The following is a 27,447-nucleotide window of genomic DNA, read 5'->3' as shown; positions in this document are numbered from 1 at the left end:
GATCCACTCACTAACGATCATAGTTATCCATTGCGTAAGTAACTTATTGAATTAAATGCCTAACATTACTACTAGAATTTTTACAAGTGACTATATTTATGCATTTCACGATACCATATCCCAAACAAGCTGTTAAATGTACTAATATAGGTAAACTTTTCTTGAGTGTTTCAGTTGTTGTATGGTTATCAAATATTTATAAGACTGCAACTCATTTTTTTTTTTTTTTTTAAACATTCACAGCCGCAGAACCTGGTGTTAACAGCAGATTTCCCACAAGGAGAAGTGAAACTGTGTGACCTTGGAATTTCACGGTACATCAGCCCAGGTGCAGATATCCGGGACTTCCTTGGGACTCCAGATTATGTCGGTGAGTAGATTTTCAACATATGTATTTTTTTCAGGAAATTTCCAACCGTTGCCCAAACAACTTTGTGGGTGGTGGTGAGGAAAGGCTCGTGTATTATTTTTATTTTGCCGATGCAGAGAAAAAAAAGGTTGTTAGTTACTGGTGTAAATGACACATAACATTCAAATTTAAGCATCCTTGAAACCAGGAATCGTCACACATTGGCAGTCACCAGATTCCGATAACAGCATCTTCTCTTGCATTATGTAACAAGCTCATTCAGTGGACAATTTTTTAGAAAACATATTTGGCTTACTGGGTATACAGCTGTTACATTTTAATTAAATTTATGAATGCATTAATGTAAGGCGGGTGATGAAATTACTGTTACATACAAACTGAGATGCAATTAGTTATGTTTGTACTCAAAATAATGAATTCTAAAATAAAATGTTTCCTTGAAAAAGAGCAACTAATTTTGGAAATATTTATTATTCTTATGCATTCATTCTAGATAATTTGAGCTATATTTCTATGTAAATACTAAATTATGATTATTTTTTTTGCAGCTCCTGAGGTGTTAAACTACGAGCCAATCAGCCTTGCTACTGATATGTGGTGAGTAATAAAGAACTATTAATGCTAATCATAGACATCATGCAAGTTACATTTAATGTTAGTTTTCTGGAGGTTCTCCCAGTGCCTACCAACCACAAGCTGAAATCTCGAGTTGAACTTGGAAAGTCCAGACTGCTACGGCAGGATGTCTAAAAACACCTGTCGACTTTCTCAGGATCTTTCCATAAATTTACTTAGAAATATTTTAACATCACAGGGTGATTTTAATACATACAATAAGCAGAATTAAACATAAACTAATTTAATACAAAATATGTCTCCAATTCATGGAAACACGTCTATTTTTAAGTTTCAGTGATAATTTCCGCATGATTCAAGTGAACACCATCATCCATTGACTTTTAACGTGGGACTATAAACCAAAGTGTGACATTAAAAACAAAACGCAAACAGTGGGACCTCATTGTAAAGTAGACTACCACAAATTTAAAAATCTCACTTTATTAAGTTTTTAACTTCAGATCCCTAAAAGGTGTTTTACATATAGTAACACTTCAGTATTAAGTACCTACTTTCATTAATAAGATTAAACAATTAGGATATTTTTCAGATACTTTAGTTTTCACTGCAGATGACTTATTTGAAGTATTCTGGAGTAAAGTGATAATACCATAGAATAAATTTAAAAAAAAAAATTGTTTTAGTAACTCAAGTTTATGTCAAATCTTTAGATCAGTATGTGTTGTATTAGCAATTATTTCTAGAAAGAATACCAATTTTTTTTTACATCTAAATTACTTTGCCCAGAACACATTTAAATTTGTATGATATGCCAAAATACATCTCTCATTGAATATTTACTTCTGTCACAGGTCTGTCGGAGTGATTCTTTATGTCCTTCTGACTGGGTTCTCACCTTTCGGAGGCGACTCGAAGCAGGAGACCTTCTGCAACATTTCCCAATGTCGATTGGACTTTCCAGATGATCTCTTTGAAGACATTTCTGAGAATGCCAAGGACCTAATGAGGAAGCTAATGGTGAAAGATCCAAGGTGAGAATCACTACAACTCGTACAGATATTAAAACTGTATGAACTTTCTAAGTATTACACAAGTATTTCATATATTGTTTGGAGTCCTACCTAATTCAAACACATTTTATTCCCAAAAATGGAATACTCATTATACATGGATCACTTTCTTGTAGAGGTGGGACGATACCACACTTTCGATACTCGATTCTGTATTGTTTTTTCAGTTTGATACTTTCGATACTTTGATACTTTCGATACTCCAGGGAAAAATATTTTCCCATTAAGTAACAATTATTACAAATAACATAAATTAGTTTTAAACTATATAAATTCAATCTATCATACCAGCATTATGTCAGATTAAACTTAAATACATAATGTGTAAATAATTGCATTATATTAATGAAAGATATGAATTCATCATTATATATACATATAATAAAACCACCAGAAATGTAAAATACAGTCCATAATCAAGTAAAGCTGACATGAGAAACAGTGGCCTCACAAAATGTTTGAAGTTATTTCTTGGAGGGGGGGAAAAGTCTCCAAGCCTAAATTAGAAATAAAAAAATTAGGCTATTGTAAATAGAAAATCAGATTTTTGCTTATTTGTTTCATTTTACAAACAACTTTATGCAACAGAACAATTTTTTCATAGAATTTTAACTGGAGAAACGTAAAATACAAAACAATCCGATCGTAAGAAAACAATAACAAACAGGTATATTCATTTCAAAGATTAATGAATGCACAAAATATGAGATCCGTGCCTTGTTAAAGCGTGTGCACCATTTTCATAATAATTGCTAGTTTGCGCCACTAGTCTCGCTTGATGCTGGCCATAGATGTTACTAGCGAAGTGCACAGTCTTCCTGATACTATCCATATCTATGGTGCGATAAAGTTATTTTCTTACATTTGCAAAGGTAAACAATGAACGTTTTTCAAAATGAAAGCATTAATAATTATTAAAATGTAATTTATCAGGAGGAATATATCTAACAAAAAAATTTGTTAATTTTAGGTCTTTTCCGCTTCATAAAAACGTATGAAACGGGAAATTAATGATTTTATAAGTGTATGTTCCGGGAAAGTAAACCATTGTAAATATAGTAGTACTTTCGGCGGGACCAAAATTAATCGGCGTACGACACGGGAAAATGTATGAAACAGGAACGTATCATCGAGGTTCTACTGTAGTTGTATTTTGTATGATGGCGGCTCAAAACTTAATTCAATACAAATGAACAAGCATTCCGGTATCGAAAAAATATATCGATCTTACAGTTTCGATACTCGATACTTTTCGATACCGTCAAGTATCGAAGTATTGAAAATCCCATCACTACTTTCTTGGAACAATTATTTTTACTAATAAAATAATTTACATAAACTATCTATATATCCAAAGTAAATATTTTGTGGAGAATAGTTATTTAATCATAAACACTGGCATTTAGATTAGGAAGAAAATCCAACCATAATTTTAAAATAATTAATAGTAATTTTTTTTCTTTGTTTACTCAGTTCAATAGATGAACAATTTTTTAAAATGGGTATTCGTTTGAGTGGCACAAGTTTTATTCCCCAGATGAATCAAAGTATATTAACATTGAATTAAAATTTATTCAGTATGACAGAAAATAACTAACTTTTCATCACTTGAACTTAGCCACCCCCCAGGATTATGCAACCAAAGAAGCCATTTACTTACATTAAAACCAGAGTTCACTGTATTAATGCAAAGTGTTTCACTTTTTCTCATCATGTATTTTCCTTGACAGTTTTTTCTCGAGCCATGAAATTCGTTCATATGCTATTATACACAAGCATTAGTTTGTAACAAAATAAGTTAGTGGGACAAGATTATGTGGTGAGTTTCGATAAAACCAAAATAACACCGAAATGCAAGTTAATACACTATATAGGTACCACCGAAATGCAAGTTAATACACCATATATGTACCACTGAATTGCAAGTTATATCATGGAGTTAAGTAGCATTTAATCAAAACTTAATCCCTATCATAAAAGAATTAATCTTTTAATGTTTGAAACTCAAGGAATTACATTTAAGGACAAAAAAATGTACACAAGTGCATGACTCAGAAAAATTAATTCAATTAGTTTTATTATGAATTTGTTTTTGGATCACTTTTAGACCACAAATGCTCACTATTTTATTTTTATTGTTCTGAATGTATCTGTTTTAGACCAATTTATGACAGATTATTTTACTGTAGAAATGTAACATATAAATTTTAATATTTTTTTGTGGAGTATTACAAAACAGTTTTTATAAAAAATACTGTTTTATAAATGAAATTTGGTTAAGAAAAAACCCATAAAATCTTGTCTCTACCCATGACGTATGCTTAAGAACCTTCATGCAGCTATTTTGCTTCGACTACTCTTGAATTAACAATATAGGTTACTCGATGGCTGCAGAAATAAAAATTATCCCTGCAGACAGTAGCCCATTGTCATCATTCAGTGCTATATTCAAACACCAGTTAAGATCTTTAGTATTATCAGTCATGCCAAAAAATGAGTTGTATATATGAGATGTAAAACTAGGTATCTATTTAAATTAAAATGGCCACACAAATGTATGCATGAATGGGTTATTGTAAAAAGATTTCTGAATACTGTTTAAGGTGTGAGAATAATATAAAAAACTGAATTTCCTGGGTGTGCACAGAGTTCTGTAACAAAATTTCCATACATTTTCCATGACCAAAATTACAAGTTCACCTGTATACTTTTTATTAAAAAATAATTAGTGAACTCTTTAACTGATTCTAACTTCCCTGAATTTCTGTAATATGGACTTGCAGTTTTCAAGTTTTGTGGACTCATTCTTCAACAGTTTTCTTAGAAATTGGTTTTTCACATTTTTCTGATATCTTCGTACTGTCCGTGCCAAACGTTTTGGCTGCTAGCACCACTAGATCCAACAGTCACTGGTCCTCTGAGCTGCACCCCTCATCGTAGCTGACACTTGTGATGGCTAGGGTGCACACGGACAAATAGAAAATTACTAATCGAGGTGGCCTCCCGGGAAGTCTCCTGTCAAGATACATGTCCGCACAATGAATTCCCACCCGCCAAGGTGTATTGATGAAGAGGTACTGTGTCTGCTTGCAGCCAACGACTGAGTGCCCAGGCCAGCCTGAAACACCCCTGGTTCTCTGCGGTGGACTCGGTGCCACCCCACGTGACGGCGACACACATCCTCACGAGGACGTGTGAGGTCCAAGAGACGCTCCACATCTCCACCGCTTCGCTGACGCCCAGGAAGATCGTGGCCATGACGGGCCACGGCTCATCGGTCCAGCAGATGACTGCAGTTTCCAAGCCGGTGACCAAGTCCTCCATGTCCTTCGCGAAGACTGCCCCGCCCGAAGCCCACCGCAGTAGTGCCAACTACGCAAAGACCGAGCAGTCACTCGCAACAGCAGACTTACAGAAGGGCGTGAAAGACAGAGGCAGTTCGGGAATGAGCTCATTCCGCAAGAACAGTTTCAAAAAACGCATGGAGAGCCTCAAACAGACGTACGTGGAAGAATCTGACAGTGACAACAATAACAATACAAACAACGACAACTTGAGTGTTGGTCCGGTGAACGACAACAGGTTCGTGCACGGTGATGCGTCCTCTCTGCCGTCGGAGAGAACCACGGACACGACCAGGAGACTAGCTTCGGTGAACAAAGCGATAGCGGTGCAGACCATGCCCGTCGGGGGCCTGGGGCTTCGCGGTGTCAGCAACAGCAACGCTACCGTGGCGTGCAGACAAGTGAACGTTAACATCTCCAGCGGTTCGACGAGCGCTCGGCCCGACTCGGAACGGGAAACGCTCTACACCTTCAGGCGGTGCATCATCCTGGGCGACTCCGAAGACGAGTCGTCGGACAGCGTGCCCGCCAAGGTCCTCTCCATCCACTGTTCGTCCAGCTCGTCCGAGTCGGGGCTGGGCAGCTACTCCGACCAGTCCAGCAGCGACTGCAGCAGCGACACCGTGAGCGAGATGTCCATCGACTCGTCCAGCGACCGGTCCAGCATAATATCCCTGGACGACTCCCTCACGGACTGCAGCTTCGCCAAGGTGAACGGCAGGGCGTTCTCGCAGGCGTTCTCGCAGACGCGCAGCGCCTGGGAGTTGGCGGCGGCAGGCGGCGGCAACAGGCCCGTGTCGGGGATCCAGCCGCGGCTGCGGGCCTGCGGGGGCTCCCTCGCCAAGGTCCTCACGAGGTTCAACACCCCGGTCGTGCAGGAGGCCAGGCCTCACGGCCTGTTCCCCCCGTCCCCACGGCGCCAGGCACCCAAGTACGCCTACACCTCCGCGCTGAACCACGTGCTTGTTGCCACGGCGACCGACAAGTCCCCCGTCGTCAAGAAGGTGGACGTCATGCGGGAGCAGAACGGGAACCTGGTTGTGATCAGGGAGGCCAGGCCCGGCCGATATTCCACCCGCTTTTCCGAAGTCAAGTGCGAATCGCTACAGTCGAGAATCAAAAAACTACAGGTTCAGGGAACCAAATCATAACGTCCAAAAACTATTACTTTCTTATTTTTGAGAGAAAAGACAATTATTTCACATGTAAAAGGTTTCACTTGTACAGTTAAACATGCTTCCATTAACAGTTTTAAACACCAATATTTATTTTGTCCAGATTTACTCTTGTGAGCTGTGGAATTCTTCTAGTAATGAGACAGATGATCATTATTTTGTAGAATCTCAGCTCACAGACAGGCACTGTTCCGTGTGTGGGCTTCAAAAAAATAAAACAAGTTTTTATTTTTTGTGGAAGACTGATAATAAGCACACGCCAACTGAATTATAGTTTTGTACTCTCCATAATTCTGTAGATACAGTGTCATTGCTAAATGCTAGAGCAGTTTTTGAATATGGAGGATGAAAAATAATCAAAGTGCTCTCTGACTGCTGTATTTATAAACTACATGAAGTGCCTGAAAAATGTAAATTTAGCCCTTGGAAGCATGATATTTTTTAGAGGTTAGGATTAAAGTGTGATGCTTCAGATCACTTGTACTGAGAGACTAGTCATCAGTAGGAATTTACTTGGCTGCTGTTAAAACGTGTGATTTTCAACTATCCGGCAGCTTTGGGTTAATTTCACAGTAATACGTCATCACAGTATACAAAATAAATTTGGTTCTATTTTGTTTTAGTGTACATATACATATTATCCTGTAGATAAGGTTTCATGTAATTGTGACTTCTTTAAATATAGTTATTAATATTGGTGCTCCATAGACTTTTTTTATATAGGGATAATGTACATTCCAGACATAAATTTTGTACAGTATTTTGTATGTACAGATTGTCTACATTGTATTTATACATCAGCATTTTATTAAATTGTCTTTGTTTACATGTATAAAAATATTCAGTAATTACTTTTAAAACACTGCCTATGCAATGGAGTTCCATTTAAGAACTCTGATGACACGTTGAAGTTCCTACGAGTTAATTGTGTGAGGCCATATGCTAGCTTGATGGTGCTTTTAAATTTTTAATGTTTTAATTTCTAAAATGACGTAATACAACAGATATTGTAGAGTGTCTTGTCATAGATTGGTTTTATGTTATGTATACTATGTCTTGTAATTTATTTTGTTGTGTGTGTGTATGTGTTAATATTTAAAGTGCCATTGAAAAATAATTGTATCAAGTACAGTGAGAGTAGATTAGTATTTTATATGAAGTGTGTAAATGTGTGCATTATTTTCTTAATGCAGAATAAATTGCTTATAAAATTACACAGTTGAGCAGTTATTTTTGTGCCTGTTTTAAAAAGTTATTTATTGACAGAAACTCTCTCTCTTCAAAATTGTTTTAATAACCCAGTGTTTAATGACATCAGTTGTTCCACAAAGCATTACATTAATTAATTTTTCAATCTGTAAATTTCACAAGGAAAAATGTTTGGAATGTTGCTTGAAATTTTATTTTTTTCAACAGACACTAAGGTAATAATAGAAAAAATTATAAATTGTAGGATACCCTACTAATTATGAAAATAAAAACTTGATCATAAGGCATTACCTACCCAAGGTTGCTACAGTTCACAATAACGTTTTATATATAACACATGCTGGGCATTAGCTAGTGTACAACAAATGAAATTAACCAGTGTTGAAACATTTCTACCCTTCAAATGATTGTTTTACAAACTGAAATTCCTAGAATCAATACATATACATACTAGAAAAAAAATTGACCTAGTAAAATTTATTTTCTTGAATATAAAATCCTTTGAATACTAAGGATCTGATGGCATTTGAGAATTTCACTGAACCATCCCCTAGTTGTAATGAAATTTCACTGTGACATGAATGTTATAAAAAGAATTTTCGCTGTTTGTCTTACCATGGCATTGTTTTGAGTACGTCGTGTATTGTTGAATACTGGGAAAGAGCAAAGTACGTAGCGTATGTGACATATAATAATTCAAGCAAGGATGGACGTAGAGAGGGGTGGAACTGAGGGGCTAGGGGAAGAGGGAGAGAGCAGCCTGTCCCACGTGCTGGGTTATGAAAAGGCACAGGATGGACCAACAATTTCTTTTGTAGACTACAAAAATGTTTAAAAAAAAAAGGTGAACAGAAAAAAAATTATCACACAATACTTTTTTTTTTGTTTGCTCATTATCAATGATCATGTTTTAAATGGAGATCTACTTAATTGCTCAGTTTCTAGTGAGTTTGTGTGGCATGGCTTGCGTAGATGCCGTGGAGGATAAAGGGATGGAATTTAATCCAATTTTTAACTTGGTATGTCCAAAAATCCATCAGGAGCTGAAAACAAAAAGACAACTCGAGCAAGGGAAAAAGAAGCCCAGCAAATGTCATTAATTTTACATATAATTTACACCGACATTTATTCTCGTTGGGAAGGGGTAGGGAGGGGGGTTGAGCTGATCACAATTTCTGCCCCAGGCAAAGAAAAACCTAAAGCCCTTGAATTCAGGACAATGTAAGTTAGGTATTTTCCAAACATGAATTCGTAAGAGGGTGTAAAGTAAGCTAAAAGGTTTAATTTCTACATTGAAACTCATCTGCTTTTCTATTTGGTAATATTGTATTTCATAATAGATTAAGTTATCTAAAGCACAATAAAACTTTATATAGAACCACAAATAAAAATACACAATTATTATCTGTATTGTATAACTTACAAGTACAAAAAAGAATGCCTTTTAACCAATTTATTTTCTTTACTATCTTATAGTCTGCAGTCAAAATAAAAAAATACAGTTACCAGACACAAGGGTAACAATCTTTACTACAGCCAAAGTTGCACTTACACTGCACAGTAAAGCAAGTCCTCGATTAGCGAACACTTGATTAACGGATATTTGTTAATAACCAACGCTATATTTTGTTACCTTTAATTTGGTTAAAAGATGCCAAACGCATCACTGCAGACATTTCCGTGTCACAACTTACGAATGGGCAGCCTGTACATATACCTACTCGTATCCACGCACTGCACTTCCTACACACATGAATAATTCTTGCATGCACAATGGTTATTGAAGGATGACACAGCTGTTTTAAAAGTGTCTGTATCTTTTCTCCTGTGCCTGTAAAAAAATGAGGGCAGGATGCTGAGATAATATTTACGATGCACATGGAAAAGAAAATGACTGGCAACTCACACCTTCCATTGGCCAGTGCATCTTGTTATGACTAGGGAATCTGTGCAGGTCGTGCCGGATGGCGACGAGCTTCAAAACAAGTTTTGTAGTCGTCCATTAGTCCTTCGCTGTACAGGCACTCTGCGTTCGCTGTTTACCCCAAATAAATACAGATTCAGTTTTCAAGTTCGTAATGTTCAGTGTGTTGTCTGGTTCTACGTAGATGTATGAATGTAAAAATAACACAATAAATCTGCTTCTAGTAACGGAGAGACGAAAGGTTTGCTGAAAGTTATACCCCCTCCAACAAAACCACGTGAGGGGAAACAGCGACTTGTCACACGCCCTCTCTCACCTCAAGCCAATTTACACACACCAGTGTCGTGTCAGCTGGCTCATGAATCCATCAACGAGGTTGAAAATATTCTAGATATTTGAAGGATTTTGTTTGGACTCGCCCGGCGTGTGTCCGTGCCGATGCAAACAGTACTGTTGCCGTCACCGTACCGTGGCGGCCAGACAATCACGGACGATATTTTCTCATTTCATGGCCATGCAACTGGTGGATATTTATGAGTGTTGTTGCCAGATGACTGACGAAACACTGTCCATTGTGAATAGAAATCAATATCAGATCAAGGTCGGCAATGTTACGGGCCGGCTGCGACACTGTCACTCCACTGGTGTGTGTAAATCTGTCTTTCCTTGTGTTTCTCTCTCTCATCCTCGCTCTTCGCAAGGTCATCAGACTAATCTGTTCACAACCTTCACGCTAGCTTCATACAAGCTCTTAAGGTTTTGATTTTTGGGCTGTGCTGCTGCCTGGCATATCACAAGCCGGCCGTAAAGTTTTTAGCATTTCAGGCATTTTTGGAAGATCTAGGAATGTAACCCAGGACATTCACATTATTCCTTTTGGAAAAAAAAAAGTGAATTAACAGATGTTTTGTTTAAAGGACAATCCCCGGGAGCGTAACCTGTCCGTAAATCGAGGACTTACTGCATTAATACATTGGCAACAAGGTTTTTCCCTGAATTTTGACACTATACAGTCATATCACAATGCACCGCAACATGTGGCTTTATTACACTTTTTTAGAACCATTTGTGTTATAGTACCTCTTTTTCCTAGCTACACAACGAATATTTGGCACAGTTGAATGAGCAGCTTCGCTGAGCTTAAATGACTAAACATGCTACAATAAAAGCACACTTGTACAACATAAATACTGTCAAGTTTCTTAACAAATTATTGCAACTTTAATGCAATGTTTTATTAAAAATTACTGAGCAACAAGATATTAGGTGCATTAACACAATTCAAGAATAAATAAATAAAATTCACACATATTTGTAACAAAAATAATTAACATACACCTCTCAAACCCAACAAGCTTAACCACTTAAAAACTACTAACATACATTTCCAAAAAGTATATTTTTTCTACAGATACTTTCTTTGTGATTGTGAAATTTTAGTGTTTAGTTTCAGCTTATTAATTCCCCTCTACCATTTGGTGTCTGCATGTGGCACATATATTTTAACAAGTTTATATAAAATCTAATAACAATGTCTTTCAAATAAAATACATTAAAATTAATTACTGTTTTCAGGATAGACAAATAATTAATTTTCAATCAAGAGAGCGGGAGATAAAAATACCACTCTCCCCCTCCCCCTAATTTTTGAACTTTTGGAAATGTGAATAACAATTAGGCTTGTGATGCATAATACAAAATAAAACAATTTAAAAAACTACATATTAGGCTGTAAAAAGCAAAGCTAGTTTCATAAATTATAAGTTACAATCAAATAGTTTTTGGACCCAATTAAAGTTTATTCACAAAATTTTGGCTTGAAGAAATTCAATCGACCTGAGATAAGAGTTTCTTCTAGACTGATTTTTACAAGCAGTGGATGTGTCTCTTGGTTTAATGTACTTTGAAAACTGCTGACGTAAAAATCTGCAGCAGCGATCTTAGAGAAAACTGCTGGTGACATAGTGAGTCACCTAATTTACACACAGTTGTGTAGCTTCACTTAATATTACAACCTCCACATTCTTTGGAAATGTTTCTACTTTCTAGGTGTATCTCTCGTTGAGTCAGATGGGTGAATTTTACTAGACGTATTAAAAGCGGCATCATCCTAAGTATCAAACCTGATGGCAGAGAACTATAAAGGTTTAAATAAAAACAGCTGACGTGATCATATTACATGATAGCTATTACACCAAAATCACAGTTTAGTGGCATTGTCTAGTCTCCCTGACTTCATTACTCCAAATGTCAATAGTCTTTATACTTCTAGGCAGAAGGGGATTTTTCTGGAACTAGTAACTTTCAATTAATATTTGCCAGGCATGACAAATGGTAGCTATGGCATATCAGGCAGAATTGTATTGCTATTAAGACCGACAAATGGCAAGGAAATGTTCCATTCATGCCTACAAAGAACATTTTTTCTTCTTTTTTTTTTTCACTGTTTGCTGTGTTGGCACTGGTAACAAATCTAATGTATACACAATGATAAGTCTCTGAAACTAATTTGAGAACTCCGCAGTCAATCTTGCTTCTCGTAGCAAGAGTAAAATCATGAACCAGAAAATATATATTTTTGCATTCATTCAGAACACAATAGTCTGCTACATGCAGTAGGAAGCTAAAGACCCATGATGGCCCACTAGCAGCCTGCAGGGTGGGAGAGTAAAGCTGGGCATCACCGATCCAGACACCTTCAGGAGCACGGCCATGCGGATTAGAGATTGTAATGGATTATCGGGCACCAATATACAAGGGTTATTTTTTTTTCAACCTCAGATCGGCTGTAATAAAAAAAACGGGAATGAATTGGGAAATTATTTTAATGTCAAAAGAAACGTACATCTTTACTCTATTTTTCCACATAATCACCGTGCAGATTGAGGCATTTGTCGTACCGATGCACCAGCTTTCCAATACCCTCTGCATAAAATGATGCCTCCTGCCTATTCAGCCACGTTTTAACAGTGCCCTGCAGTGTGATTAGTTTCATTTCTCCATGGCATGCCCATTAATCGAAACCCTAATCGCTCGTACACGAATCGACACGTCTCGTAGTGTTTACCCCCTTCCACCAACCATGTGGAGCGGCCAACTCACACCTCAGTTGAAGCTTGGTTATGGGAATGTCAACATGGCTGCAACGATAAACTGTGACTATCACCTTTTCCCCACGTTGAAAAAGTGGCTTGAAGGATGACGCTTCAACACCAATTATGAACTGCAGAGCACTGTTAAAACGTGGCTGAATAGGCAGGAGGCATCATTTTATGCAGAGGGTATTGGAAAGCTGGTGCATCGGTACGACAAATGCCTCAATCTGCACGGTGATTATGTGGAAAAATAGAGTAAAGATGTACGTTTCTTTTGACATTAAAATAATTTCCTAATTCATTCCCGTTTTTTTATTACAGCCGATCGGAGGTTGAAAAAAAAATAACCCTCGTAGTTTTAACTGGAATAATAAAGAAAATTTAATACATGGTACAATGGTATTTTAAACAAATTGCAATTAGCTGCTCTCTACAAGGCGACTGACAAAATTTGGCTGCAGGTTAGACACAACAAAATAAGTTAAAACCTCTAAGTGAATATTGGCCTAAGAGCTTTCGACGGCTGGTATATGTCTCTGAAGTTGGGGTTGAACAACATTTTTACTGTAAATAATAGAGAAAATATTTCAGGTGGAACAATGAGCATATGGATTATGTTAAACTGAATGTAGTTCTACTACCACCGTGAATTTTGTCACCATTGAAAAATTATTTCATTGCAATAATTGGGGGTAGTACAAGACACAAAAATATGTGGAAAATAAAGATGTAAATCCCAATTATTTCCATGAAATAATTTTGCTAGAGCGACATTTGCATTTCATTAAAATAAACTAACATTATTCAGGTGCTCGGTGGTCCATATTCAAATACATATACCAGCCTTGGGAAGCAATTAAGGCCCTAAATTATTTTGTTATGATTTACCTGCAGCCAAAGTTTTGTCAAACAAATACAGACTCAACTGGTAAAAAAAAAAAATACAGATGACAGTTAATGTTTAAAAAGTCTCCAATATCACGTTGCGTCCATGAAAAAATAATAACGGACAGTTAATCAACTATAAAACAGGAAACACTGTACTGAAATGAAAACCGTCAACAACAAAAACTCACAGCCAACTAAAAATGCTGGCAACATAGAAAAAGTAATGCAACCTGACTAGCAAGGCCAATAGCCAAAATTCACTCGAAAAAATAATGAATGTTAGCAGCTCAAATGGCGCAGGATTAGAATGGGTAGAATCACAGAATGTCATAATTAAGACCTTGCACTGTATTACATTAAATTCTTGGTAAGAAATTTCTCAAGGTACTTACACCGGTATTCCAAGACGTTCAGGTAAGGTAGCGAATAAGCACTGCCAATCTCAGTAAGCGAACAGAAAAGCAACTGTTTTTAATAAACGGTGTCCAGCGCAAAGCTAGCAACTGGTTCCAATGCATTCTAGCAGACGTTTCGCAACAATCAATAGAACTCTTATGGCAAAATTAGGTATTAGAGATAGCAGCATCATCTCACAAAAATAGAACGGACTTTCTAATATTTTCAAGTTATTTTAAAGTTGCGATTAGTTCTTGTAATTACCATGTATAAAATGTATTTCGGGTTGGTATCATAAAGTTTCTTTTGGCACACAAGCATGCTTGGTACATCCCCTGACAATCAAAAAAATTACTATCTACGAGTTAATGATGCCAGACGTGGGTTCGCCATCTGGACAAAATCAACAAAAATTTGAGCTCTGCGCATTCGTGTAATTGGGGCAATAGAACGGCAACGGAATATGACACCAAAATCCATTCCCTAAAATTAAGGGACTGGCCGTCCTTTTATGCACTAGATTTTAGCACAGGGATTTGGACTTTTTAACAAGGAAAACTTATTATGCAGTTTTTTTTTTAGTTTTCAATCCTAATGTAATTTTAAAACTACATTACCAAAAACCATTGCACAGAAAGAACAATTTCCATTTATTCAGTTCCTACTTGTTTGGAATAAAAGTATAGCTATTTTTTCCCAGTAACTGAAGGTTTTTTCTTTCATTTCTTTATGTGTTCCTAGCAAAAAAATATTTAAAAAAAAAATAATAACTAGTAAATATATTATTTTTTAATCCTGTACAATTAATTTGAGTAAAGTCAAACTAGTAGTTAAATATGATGGAAAAAGAGAACTGCCAATTGTACATACATTCACATTTACAGTTACTGTTGGTTAGGCAGCAGAGAAATTTCACTACTTTGAAAAATATAGGTACTGTATATATGATAACTAATTCTCAATATTGTACATACACATTGTTAATACTTGGCTAAACAAGCACAAAACTGCACACAACAACCCCCTACTTATTATGCCTACTGCTCACACAGAATACCGACACTGGTAGCAGGGTTGCTTATTTTTATACCGTGAAGTGCTTCAGAAAACATTAGAGGCAACTCACAAAGCTAGCTACTTTCCCCAAGGACAGAAAATACTTTTCTAAATACATCTTAGAGGAACGTTTTAGGAACTTTGTAAGTTACTCTTTACAGGAACTTAAAATGGAACATGTTTCAACAGAAAAGAAATTACCTAGAACCAGTTACCGTATTTACTTGCAGAAGGGTCGCCCCTACGTATGGGTTGCACCCTTAATTTTGGGCACAAAAATCTAACATTTTCAACGTAAGGCTGGTTGTCTCTACGTACTCATACTTACCAATATGATAAATTCCTATAAGTTACTGTTGTTTCATGAACCCAAACAAAAAAACCTTGTAACTATCTAACTCATGAACATTGATCACAAAATGTAAGATTTCCAACAATCAAACTATAGTTACAAAACTAAAACTTGAATGCAGGTAATGCCATTTAACTGTCTCCAGTAGAATACAAGTGAAGTCTTTATGGTCTGTGTCTCAGCTTATTGCAGCGTAAGAAACATGGCACCGATGTCCTTCCTGATGCCTTTCCCCTCTTCATCCTTTACGGGGCCTTCCTCCCCCCCCCCCCCCCCTCTTTAGCACTATCTAACAACTATTTAACCCATGTTTCGCTTCCCGTCCCCTTCCCCAAGAGAGAAAAGACCACAGACTATTTCCTTGTCAGTTTCTTCAATAAAAACAAGCACGCCCTTACAGCAGTTTTGTCATGAATGAAATGTTTCTGTAAAAAGCGTAGGAAATTCCCAGCAAAAACAGTTTTTGGACTTGGTTGGTCATAAAAACCTGTTGAGATTGAGTACAGGGCCAAGAGCACAATTTTTCCTCAAAATAGTTGATTTAGTGACCACAAATGAAAAAAAAAAGTGACTTATTTAGTGACTTTCACTCGTACTCACAGACATTTATATTACAACACAAAAACAAAATTAGTACATGTTATTTCAAATTATGTACCAATTATGAATATACTGGCCCTAAAATTTAAAAATAATTACAAATAGCAAAATAAAACCAAATTTACTTTGGCATAAAATAAGATGTACCCAAATATTGAACATTTGAAACATTTACAACAAATAAGTGATGTACAGGGCTGTATTAAGTTCATGGAGAAATACAATTTTGTTAAGTTTTACACTTTCACTTTGTTTACACAGTAAAATATTTACATTAGGGCTGCGAAAGTTCATCACTTAAATTAAATATTTGTAAGGAGCTTGTTTGTTTTCTTGTAGAGTTCATTTTGTAAACTAGACACTCTCTTTGAAAGCAGTTGTTCTTCATTTTTGACTAACTGTGCTCCTTCGTACATCGCCTGTGCCAGGCTTACTTCCTGAACATCAACAGGAGTCTTAAACAAAGCTTTTTTTAGCCTATTATTGGCCTCTTCGTGCATTTTTTCCCAAGTATCTTTTTTCAGTTTATGAAATTTGTTGGCTTCATCCAGTTTTTTCTTCAATTCTTCAACATTTAGCTTCATTCTTTTCACTTCTTTTCTGGATTCTTCTTCTGCTTCTCTTTTCTTCCTCTCATCTTCAACCTTAATCCTCTCAGAGTCTTCTTTTCTTTTCTTCTCCTCAAGGTAAAGCTTGTAGCTCTTATGGGCATTAACAGCAGAATTAATAAGTTGCTTGGTGATGGGAACATTCACAGGATTATTTCCATACACTCTAAGACCATCAATGGTGTTTAACCTGGCATTGAGAGTTCTTTCACTCATTGATGCTCGATCTTCAGTCAGAATTTTTGAAGAAAGGGAAAACCCCCTTTCAACATCAGCACTGCCATGAGAAATGCTTAGACTCATTTTCACAACTTTCTGCACAGTAGGATACTTTTCAGCACCGACAGCATTCTTCAACTGAAAGATACTTCTCCAAAAATGGTCGATTCTCTGCCCTGGACTGAAGTTTGTCATTTCTCTTTCACTTTTCAACAATCTCCATTCGTCTAAAAGGAGGTCAACATTAATCTCCCCTGGTAAAACTCTTGCTATTTCTGCTATGGACTGCAAACTCTTTGGCTTTAAAACCTGCTCAGGCTGGAAACAGCTGAAGTGTTTCAACATTTTGTGGAACTTACCAACCAAATAATTTCCAGCTGTTGCATAGTGTTTCTGTACACTGAATTTAAACTCCAATCTGTCTCTTTCATTTACACTACTAAGTGCTTCCTCCACAGTGTGTCCACACTGAATGTCAGTGGCATTTTGGAGATTTTCTTTATCAAACAAATTGTTTGAAATATCTTTCTCACTAGCAAGTTCTCCCTTGCACACACGACCCATCAACTTGCTTACCAGTGTGTCCAATTCAGTTTGCAGTGCATGTATTAAGGGTTCTTCTTTTTGGAAAATTGTGCAGAAGGTGCTAAAGATTTCTGAGCTAGATATAACAAACAGAATTTCAGCTTTCATTGTGCTTTTCTTTAAAAAGCTACAAATTTTCTTGCATTGTGCTGAATTAAATGTTGCATTTGTTTTTTGCAAGGGAAGAAACTTGGTAAAGTAGTCAAGCAAAGCTGGCCACTGTTCAAGGAGACGACTTGCTGCTTCTCTGAGTGTAACCCATCTGGTTTGAGAGTGTTTAATGAATGAATGTTCTGGAACCTTAACTTTTTTCTGAGACTTCACATAATCTTCTTTTCGTGATGGCCAACCATGAAAGAAATAATACACAGATATTACCAACTCAGAAACATCTGTTCCAAAAACTTCTAATCCTTTCAAGAACGCATTATGAACATGATGAAGATTGCATGTTCCTACATCAAGAAGACTTTTTCCTCTTGCTGCAATAACTTCTTCATTTAGCAATGTGAAAACCTTCTGATTCACTTTAGGACCATCACTGCCAACAGTCACAACATTCTTAAGACTCAATGATCCTTTATTAAGCACTGAAAGAATTGATGTGGCTAAAACATCAGCAGAAGCCTTTCCTATAAAAATTGTCTCTAGATGATGAATTACTACTTCATTACGAATGTCAGACCAATATCTAATATTTATCTGCAGTTCCTTCTTACCTTTGCTGTTGGTAGTTTCATCATATTGAATAGAAAAATAAGTTTTCTTTGCCTCTTGTAGCATGCCATCTTTGAAGTATGGGCCAAGTGCTTCGGTAACTAAATATGAGAATTTTTTCGGGGAAAGTGAGAAACCTTGTGGCACTAATGCTGGAAACATAGCAGAGAATACCTCACCAATATCTTGACATGATTGGGCAGACAAATTTTTAGCCACTACTGTCATCGCCCAAATTATTTCTGCTTTAGTGGCAGCTTCTATGGGGTTACAAAATCGTAGAATGTTATTTTGACAAACTGTGGAACACTCCAATGAAGAGACTTGTGCTGGCTCCACTTGTGATGAATTACATTCGTTTAGTGGTGCATGACTGCTAGATGATGGCAAACCTAAGGGTGTTAAAGCTCGTGATGGGTCCCCGGTGTTTTCCTCTGACTTACCGTCTTTAACTCCAGTAGTAACACATGGTCGTTCACAAGCAGAACTATTTTTCCTATCAAAAACAAGACGACACTGTGAGGCATTTAGTTTTAATTTTACATTGTTAATATGCTTCTTTCCTGTGTAGTGTTGTGTGACAGACTGAAACCCTTTGCCAACATTAACAGAAACACAGCATACAATACAATAAAGTTCATCATCTTTAATCCCCTTTTGTGCCCAATTGGAAATCTTGTGTCCTATAGTATCAGTTTTTTCCAACCACTCTGCTCGAAAATGACACTTCCCCATTTTCAATCCATTTGTACCAAAACTATCACCATGTAAAATCAATTAAAACCAAAAAAAAACCAAAACAAACACCATAGCGATTTTGCCATTAAATATTTTAGTAAGTTTTGTTAATGTGGTCGTTGCAAACGGAAAATTTACAATAAACAATAGTGAAAATGCAAAAATGCCACAAACTGCTAGAAAAGTTACCGAAACACGTACCTCAATTCTGTTTCACACCGAACATAACCACGACACTGTAACGAAGTTACAGCACATTATGCACTTATATGTTATATGTCACCGTGATCCCGCACGTTTTCATCTAAATGTAGTTCCTAACAAGTGGTTTCGCGCTCGCCTATAAACACGAACACTTTCGTAGTACACGAATTTGATCGCAAAAATACGCTTCACTATCGTTTATTGTGTTGTTATTTACAACCGAAAACCAGTGTTGCCAGGTCTACCACTCACCAAAACAGGAGATTGAACTGTGAAAAATCAGTAGAAAGAAGTAGATATCCTAAACATATAGTTTTCCTTTACAATTAATTTAGTAAACCTATTTTTACACACATTTACTTTTGCATTTACACATTTAATTTTGCCCCAAAATAGACATTTTCCAACGGCAGAAAAACTCTAGGATCTTTATAATCAACTTTATCTATATCAATGGATCTTACAATTTCTGGTTTAACATAGCACTCGAGGAGAGTTTTTAATACAGAAACTACACTCGGCCTCAAATTTTGAATTTGTGGTTGCTCACTCTGCATTTGCTTGTTCAGGATATTGAACATAGGCAAAACAAACTGAAGAAACTCAAGATACAATTTGTTGAAGGGTGATTTTAATTTTTGAAGAATGGCATCTGATGCTAATAACTTATCTTCAAAGGCAGCCTGGGTGAAAAAAAGTATGAGGGCATCATACTGCTCCAAAACCCGAGATACAACTAACTCAAGGGATAACCATCTTGTCTGACTTGGATGCAACAGCTTATGTGGCTTTACATTCACAAAACTTTGAAATTCTTTGAAGGATTCAATACGTTTAGAACTTGAATGAAAATAATTGAAAATACCACGGACCAAATCTTCCGGTTCCCTTGGAAGCTTCGCACAAGCATATGATGAACACAAATGGAATGAGTGGCAAATACACCTCATTATAAAAAGGTCGGGCATGTCGTTTTTCAAAAGAATAGATAATGAATGTCTTTTACCCATCATTACACTAGCGTTATCAGCAGCGAAACCGATTAGGTTTTCTTTGTAAGGAATATTTTCCTTCTCAAATGACTGTACCAAGCTGTTATGCAAGTTAACAGCATTTGCTTCACTCACAGGAATGAGATCGTAAAATGCATCAACTACAACCCCTTCTCCAGAATGCACTCGTACGACTACACATAAATGTTTGGTAGAACTTGTGTCAGTTGATTCATCAACAATCACCGAGAATTTATTTTCCCTCAATATATTGCAAAGTAATTCCTTACTTTCCTGCCCTAAAACATGTTTAACAATGGTAGTTGCTTTAGTTCGGCCACACTTGATTTTTTTTTGCAATTTCAGAATCAGGGCAAACTGATCTAATAAGGGGTGTCAAGTGACTAATTATATTAAATGAAATGTTGTGTTCTGCTACAAATGCAGAAAGACGAATTTCAGCTTCTTTGACTTTATTACTTAAATTGGTTGCTTGAGATGCAAATGAAGTTAATGTTTTTTGACCAATAAGTTCCTTTCCACATTGCACATGTTTATCAGACTCTACATGTCTAATTAATGTACCTTTACCTCCAGAAGCAATGCTAATATCACAGTTACATGACTTACAATATGCAAAACCGCATCCTTTCTTGCTAGACTGTAACCAACCCTTAAACAACTCTTCGTTTTCCCACTCACGTTTGTACTTCTGAGAATACTTCACCTTTTTACTCATAGCAAATAATTAATAATAAATTCAGCGTTATCAAAATCCATTCGTAATAGACAACGGCACACTTTGTCCGTGACACCACATCGTCCGAAATTATTACAGGCGACCGCGAGACAATAACAGTAACATAAACTGTTTCACTTCAAAGCACACAAATATGATGACTGATAAACAGAGTACCGACAGGCGACAGTGACACGACACGATGACGACACTCAACAGACGGACGAGACGAGTCACGAGTGACGACAGCTCTATCTCAACCTATAAGGGCGCCTGGGGTGGGAAACTCCCGGAAAAAGATACGCTCATGCCACAGCCACACACCACTAACGAGGGGAAAGTCCCTTAGGTAACTATCAGAGATTCGATTTAAATGTATCTCGCAGTAAATCGATATATTGCAGTGTGACACTAAAATTTTAACTGTTGCAGGCTAGAAAACTCAAGAACATAAAAATATACACTTTTTAGTTAAAATTCAAGCCGTTTTTGTTAATTTTAATAAAAAAATTGTTGAGGCAGGAAAAAGCAGTAGATTTGCTTGACTTTTCGCTTTTTAGCAGTAGAAAAGTAGATTTTTTAAAAAGAAGGAGATCTACTGCAAAAACAGTAGACCTGGCAACACTGCCGAAAACCCGAAAGCCGAAGCCGAGAAAAGTGACATATGCTATCGATTATAGAAGCGATACGATCACAATACGATAATCGAATCGCTGTTACACTGGCGACTGGCAGCGCCGCTGTACAGCAAAGTGACGCTGGCATGCAGAACGGTAATATGGTTGGCGTTTTTAATGCACAGTGCGTACCGATTATTACGGCATTTCTGGTAGTACCAAAAACTACGTTTACATGTTGTAAAACGGAGCGAGAAAAGGTAGTCGAAGTAAAAGTGAAGAAAATAGTGGCTTTTAATAAAAAAACGGACCTTAGTGACTTTGCAAAAAAAAAAGTAACTTTTAGTAACTTTTAGTGACTCGCTCCGAGCCCTGTGAGTATGGTGCCAGTTCACTGATATTTACATTGATGAGAGGGAGGGAGAACCATGAACACTGCTGCATGGCTGCACTCACTAACGCACAAACATGCACACGCGCAACCCCCATCCTCTTTTTTTCTCTCTGACTTGTTTTAATTTTTTGATTCTCCCTCTGGCCGAGCGCCACAGCCCGGCAGCAGACTGCCCCGTCACATGCCGACACAGACCGGGTAGCTGCCCAGATATAGCTTAACAGCACAGTTCATGATTCTTACATGCACTGCTAAGATATTTTAATTTAGCAATTTATATTTAATCGTGACATACTTATTAAAAAGCAACACAGGCTAGTAATTTAAGCACATAGTCAACCACAACAGTGCAGTGTTATTTTCTTTTTAACCCAAAATGGAAAATTCGCATATGGATCTCAGTACATTTTAGTAAGCAAAAAATCGGCACAAAATCTGCAACCCATACGTGGGTAAATACGGTACTTTTTCTAGTGAAGTTTCTAAGCTCTGACAAAAAACTATAACCTTAATTTGTAGTGGCAGGGATATGATGGTTAATATTGTTTTCTCCAGTATGAATATGCCAACAAAATTACTATCTTTCTGCACCCCAGAGCCAAATAAACATAAGTCGAAATTTAGTAATTTTTTTTACGTGAAACTTCTTTGCTGAGGAGGGCTACAATTTTCGAGCGTTACAAAAATTCTGATCGCATTAGGTACGTGGTGGGGGAACCGGTAGAGGATGAGACTGCAGGAGAGAGGTAGAAATTACGCAGCAAACTTGCACACTGGCATACTTGAATATATGTATACATATTTTTTACCTGTGACCTCAGCCAAAGAGAATTATGAATCCCATGCCTAATAATATAATAAGCAAGAAGTTTCACTTATGTCGTACATGGACTCTACGCACACATTATTTTTATTGCACATAATGTCTTAAAGGCTCAATCTCAAAAGCCATGTTGATTTTTGCCCCACCTTATTGCCATTATTTATATTTCTAGAATTTTAACTTGATACCTCTCTTACATTTGTTGTTCTGCCACAAATATTTAACTTAGTGCAATTTAATGGGTGTAAAAAGGTGCGCAAGTCTTTCTAATTATCATCACTAATAAAACATTTTACACTCATGATATAACACAAAGTGAATATCTGCTGAAAATATATGTGGCAGAATTACAAATGCAAAAGAGGTATTGAGTTAAAAGTTTACAAACACCCTTTATAAAAAAGTAGAAAAATAAAAACTAAAAAATCAACTGGGCATGTGAGACAGAGGTTGAAGAAACCTTATTCAATCGAATCCAAACATTATTTATTCACACAAAAAATTATCTAAAGCATTTAGGGTGAGTTATAAGAGTCTTTAGGCCAAAGCTGTAAAGCCAGACAAACTTAAGGTCCAGGTACAATGTTATGAACCTGAAGCTATTATAGAGAGTACCTCATCTGAAAGAAATTGATCACGAGTTCCCTGATGTAAAAAAACAGTATCATTGAAAGAGCACATTTTTTACTCTGCTGTTGCCTTATTGCAACTTAGGCTAGTTTGATTTAGAGGTACTGCATTAAGCTTTAACAGAGTAAAGGTGTATATTAGGACACAAATTTTATTGTTGAAGCACTGTTTGGAAAAGTCTCTGATATTACATTATAATGACCAGGCAGTCAAGATGAACAAATGCCTGAATCCAGCTGAAAAATCTGAATAAAAGCCGGAAAATTGACAGAATGTGCCGAACTGAAGAATGATGGATTAAAGAGTGCAGACTTTAATTTGTTTACACTTTGGGAAAATGTCTGCAAATGCACCTAGAATATATTCAGACACTCTTGATAAGTGTTTCTACTGAAGTCAAATAACACAAATATGTGTTAGTCTGGTGCTCACGGAGGCCTGTTGCAACTAAAAACTCATTCACAAACAAAACTCTCTTCTAGCAACCTAAATTAACAACAAAATTAACTTTGAAATTAAAACATTTACATCCACACAGATGTAAACTATGGTTAGATAGAAAGTCAAAGTCTAGAATAATTTGAAGATTTAACAATTTTCGACTAAACATTTTTTAAATGGTTGTCTCTACGTACTCATACTTACCAATATTATAAATTCCCATAAGTTACTGTTGTTTCATGAACCCAAACAAAAAAACCTTGTAACTATCTAACTCATGAACATTGGTCACAAAATGTAAGATTTCCAACAATCAAACCATAGTTACAAAACTAGAGGCAAATCTGACCTGAAAACAATAATTTACAAAAGACAGGTCTGCCTATAAAATTGTACTTATACCATATTCACTTGAATATAAGACATAATCAAATTATAGGATGCATCCCTCTTTTGAACCTTACATTTCTCTTACAGAAAAATGTTTATAACAATTATACGATTTACATAAATTTAAGAAACATATCTATTTGAATTTTGACAAAGGTAACACCGGTACATAAATTTTTCTTCTAACTATGTACTTTCCTAACATCTCACAGCTGCCCAGCACGTTTAGTGCACAGGTGGTACTGATGTACATTTATCCGACTGCATTAACCTTACATAAAAAACCCTAATGTCTTGTTCTGAAACAAATACATAGTGGTGTGTCTATGATTATCAATTTACTTTAATGTGACATTGACTAACCACCCCCAATTATGTGTCAAATAACTTGTTAATACTTATTACAAATAATGTTGATGAGTTTGTATGCAAATAACAATATAAATACAGTAGAACCTCACATATCCGACCATGACGGGACCGGGCCATGGTCGGAACGGCCAAAAGGTCGGATATCCATAGGAGCAAAAAAAACGCCCTTCCCAGCTATACAGTAGGCCTATGTACATTAATACAGCTTTATTTGTAAAATTGTTGCTGTATACATTTCAAACATTTACTTTTGTTAAATTATAAATGAGAAGATGAATACAATGTAAGCATACCTTATTTAAAGAATTCAGTAATGTATTTTTGTTTCAGTTTTGCCAAATCTTGATTTTGCGGAAGTGTCCCTCCACTTTTTCTACCCACAATACATTACGTTACGTTTTAAAAAAAAACACAGAACAGTACAAGATTATAGTAGGAGCACATTCTGCACCAACAATCACGGCTGAACTGACTGTTTGCGACACGAAGACATGTAGATGCGTCACTTTTTCAAGTCTGAACAGGCTCGCCAACCACGGAGACTAGGTCGGATATCCGGAGGAGTCGGTTTTGGGAAGGTCGGATATGAGGGGTTCTACTGTAGCTATATCTAAGCATCAAATAAATTCAGAGAATCAGTTGTAATATGCACGCCTTTTTCCAAGAACAAAGTCACACCAGAGACATCTTACAATTGAGTAAATTCCTTAAATTTTTATTTTCTAAGTCAAAAAGTAAATGCATAGTTAAAAAAAATTTTTTTAAAAAATCCTTCAAAATAATTTTAGAATGTTATTTAAGTATTATATGAATAAAATTAAATTACAATACACTGAAACACCTGTAAATTTCTGAAGCAGAGAATTCCTACTTCATATGCAGGAAAACTTTATTATACGGTTAGTCATATAAAATGTTTGAGATCTACTCAAAGAACTTATTGTAAAAATAAATGCATTATGACAGAATTCCACAGAGATTAAAAATATTTTAAAAGTGCAAAAATATACTGAACTGTTACAGGTAGTGTAACTTAGCGTTGATCCCACAATTGGAGTAAAACTATTTCTAAATCGTCCGTCTAGTTGGCAAACCTTAAACCCCCAAAGTCAAATATTAGAGGAAACAAAAAACCAAAACTTGTTCCTCCAACCTTACTACTGGCTATTCTAACATAAATACTTTGTAACTCCTTAGTTTAGAATATCAATGAAACTAAGGCAAGACAAACACACACTCATAACTCCCAGTGTAAAGTAATTTTTACATAAACCTTTTACATTAGAAATCAACATGCAAAAAAAAAGCCATTAAGTTTGGAGATACATAGTTTGCTACTTCACTGTTCAGATCTTTGGAGTTTAGGTTCGCTAAAATGGAATGTGTATGTTTCTGGTCTGAGCAGGGCTCTACAAATTTCGGGTCCCAGGTCACCATAATGCTAACTAACTTCCCCTAGCTGGCAACCAACTTTTGCCACGACACCAAGATATAGTCATACAGTGGTTTTGAAAACATCAGCAAATTTTGTTGTTGCATAATCTTGCTGTACAGAAATGACCGGATCCAAGAAACGGGGATGGCATTTAGAGAAGCGTGCATGTATTTTATCAGTGGTGGGCAGCACAACAGGAGCTCGTAGATAAATAAAGTACTTGGCACAGATCAGTCTTCAGTAACCCCCTGGTGGACTCACTCACAGAGAATATAGGATCACATGGCAACATCGCATATTTACAACTGGACAACAGTGCAACAGACGAGAGTGGAAAGCGCGGCATTGCACTGGCGCTGACCCGTTGTTCGATCGTCTCCTGCACGAGGTGTGATAAATAACCTAAATGAGCAGAAGCCTGTAACTTCTGGGTGGCACATTTTCAAAATTAGCACTTGATAAATATCTGATTGTATGACCGTCAGGACAGCTGAAGCACAACATAAAAAAAACAGCATTAAGAACAAACCCGTGTGTGCGGCAATCACGACGAGGTCGGCACGCAGCGATGGATCCGATGCCAAGAAGCAACCGTTCCTAGGTACTGTGGCTGCAGAGCCGTGATAATGAGCTTTACATTATTTTAAAATCGTAATTATTGGTCACAAAATGTAAAATTACAAAACTAGTGAAAAATCTAACCTGAAATTACTAGTTTTGAAAAGACTGTTAGGTGTTCCTATAAAAATGCACACTTGTACAGTATTCACTGGAATGACAGACATAACCAATAATTATAAGATGCATCCCTCTCTTGACCTTAGTTTGAAGTTTACAACAATAACCGACCAGACGGACGAACACCAGTACCACAGACCCAAAGCAGGTCAGTCGCGACGCAGCCTGTCCAGCACCCGCTCCATGCCGTGCCTGCCGGCCAGGATGCCGTTCTCCTCCACGCTGTGCCACACGCCGGCCATGCCCGCGGCGAAGCCCAGCACGAGCGTGGCCAGCACGCGGCCGGCGTTGTGGGCGCGGTGGTAGGCCCCGGGCGCCTCGAGGCCCAGCGTGGCGAGCAGCGCCAGCAGCAGCGAGCAGGCCAGGAACCAGTAGCGCACGCGCGAGCGCCGGAGGTCCACCAGGGCCCGGTCGCACAGCGCCAGCGCCTCCTGCAGCGATGACGCGCGCGCGGCCGTGTCCGGCGGCGGGGGAGCTGGCAGACACCCACACGACACTCTTCAACCCTGCCTTCTAGGACTCGCTACCTTTTATAATGAGGCGCTATAACTACTCTACCGAATCTGTGTATAATCAGAAATAATTTTTTAAGAGATCCAAATCACTGGTGCAACGTGATGTGAAGAAACTTCATTTAAACAGGAACTTTCATATGTAATTTTTTTTATTTCCCTAGATCAGCTTATTGACTTAAATTTTTTTTGTGTCTTCCAGTAATTTTTAGTTATGGGTTTATGGGTTTATGGG

At 37.0% G+C, this 27,447-nt stretch overlaps 2 protein-coding genes across 2 annotated transcripts in view; one reads left to right on the top strand and one right to left on the bottom strand.

The window, feature by feature from the left end:
- The window catches only part of LOC134539416 (death-associated protein kinase related-like), a 117,581-nt gene extending 108,263 nt beyond the window's left edge, over positions 1-9,318 (top strand). The window contains exons 4-7 of the mRNA XM_063381440.1: positions 244-370; positions 919-967; positions 1,801-1,980; positions 5,113-9,318. Of these exons, the coding sequence (XP_063237510.1) occupies positions 244-370; positions 919-967; positions 1,801-1,980; positions 5,113-6,514 (1,758 nt within the window). The 3' untranslated portion in view covers positions 6,515-9,318. The remainder of the gene's footprint in view (positions 1-243; positions 371-918; positions 968-1,800; positions 1,981-5,112) is intronic.
- LOC134539418 (putative neutral sphingomyelinase) overlaps positions 9,055-27,447 on the bottom strand; it is a 35,748-nt gene continuing 17,355 nt past the window's right edge. The window contains exon 8 of the mRNA XM_063381441.1: positions 9,055-27,175. Coding sequence (XP_063237511.1) covers positions 26,850-27,175 — 326 coding nt within the window. The 3' untranslated portion in view covers positions 9,055-26,849. The remainder of the gene's footprint in view (positions 27,176-27,447) is intronic.

Source organism: Bacillus rossius, chromosome 15, assembly GCF_032445375.1.
Source record: "Bacillus rossius redtenbacheri isolate Brsri chromosome 15, Brsri_v3, whole genome shotgun sequence".
Lineage (NCBI taxonomy): Eukaryota > Metazoa > Arthropoda > Insecta > Phasmatodea > Bacillidae > Bacillus > Bacillus rossius.
This window is presented reverse-complemented; position numbering and strand designations above follow the sequence as displayed.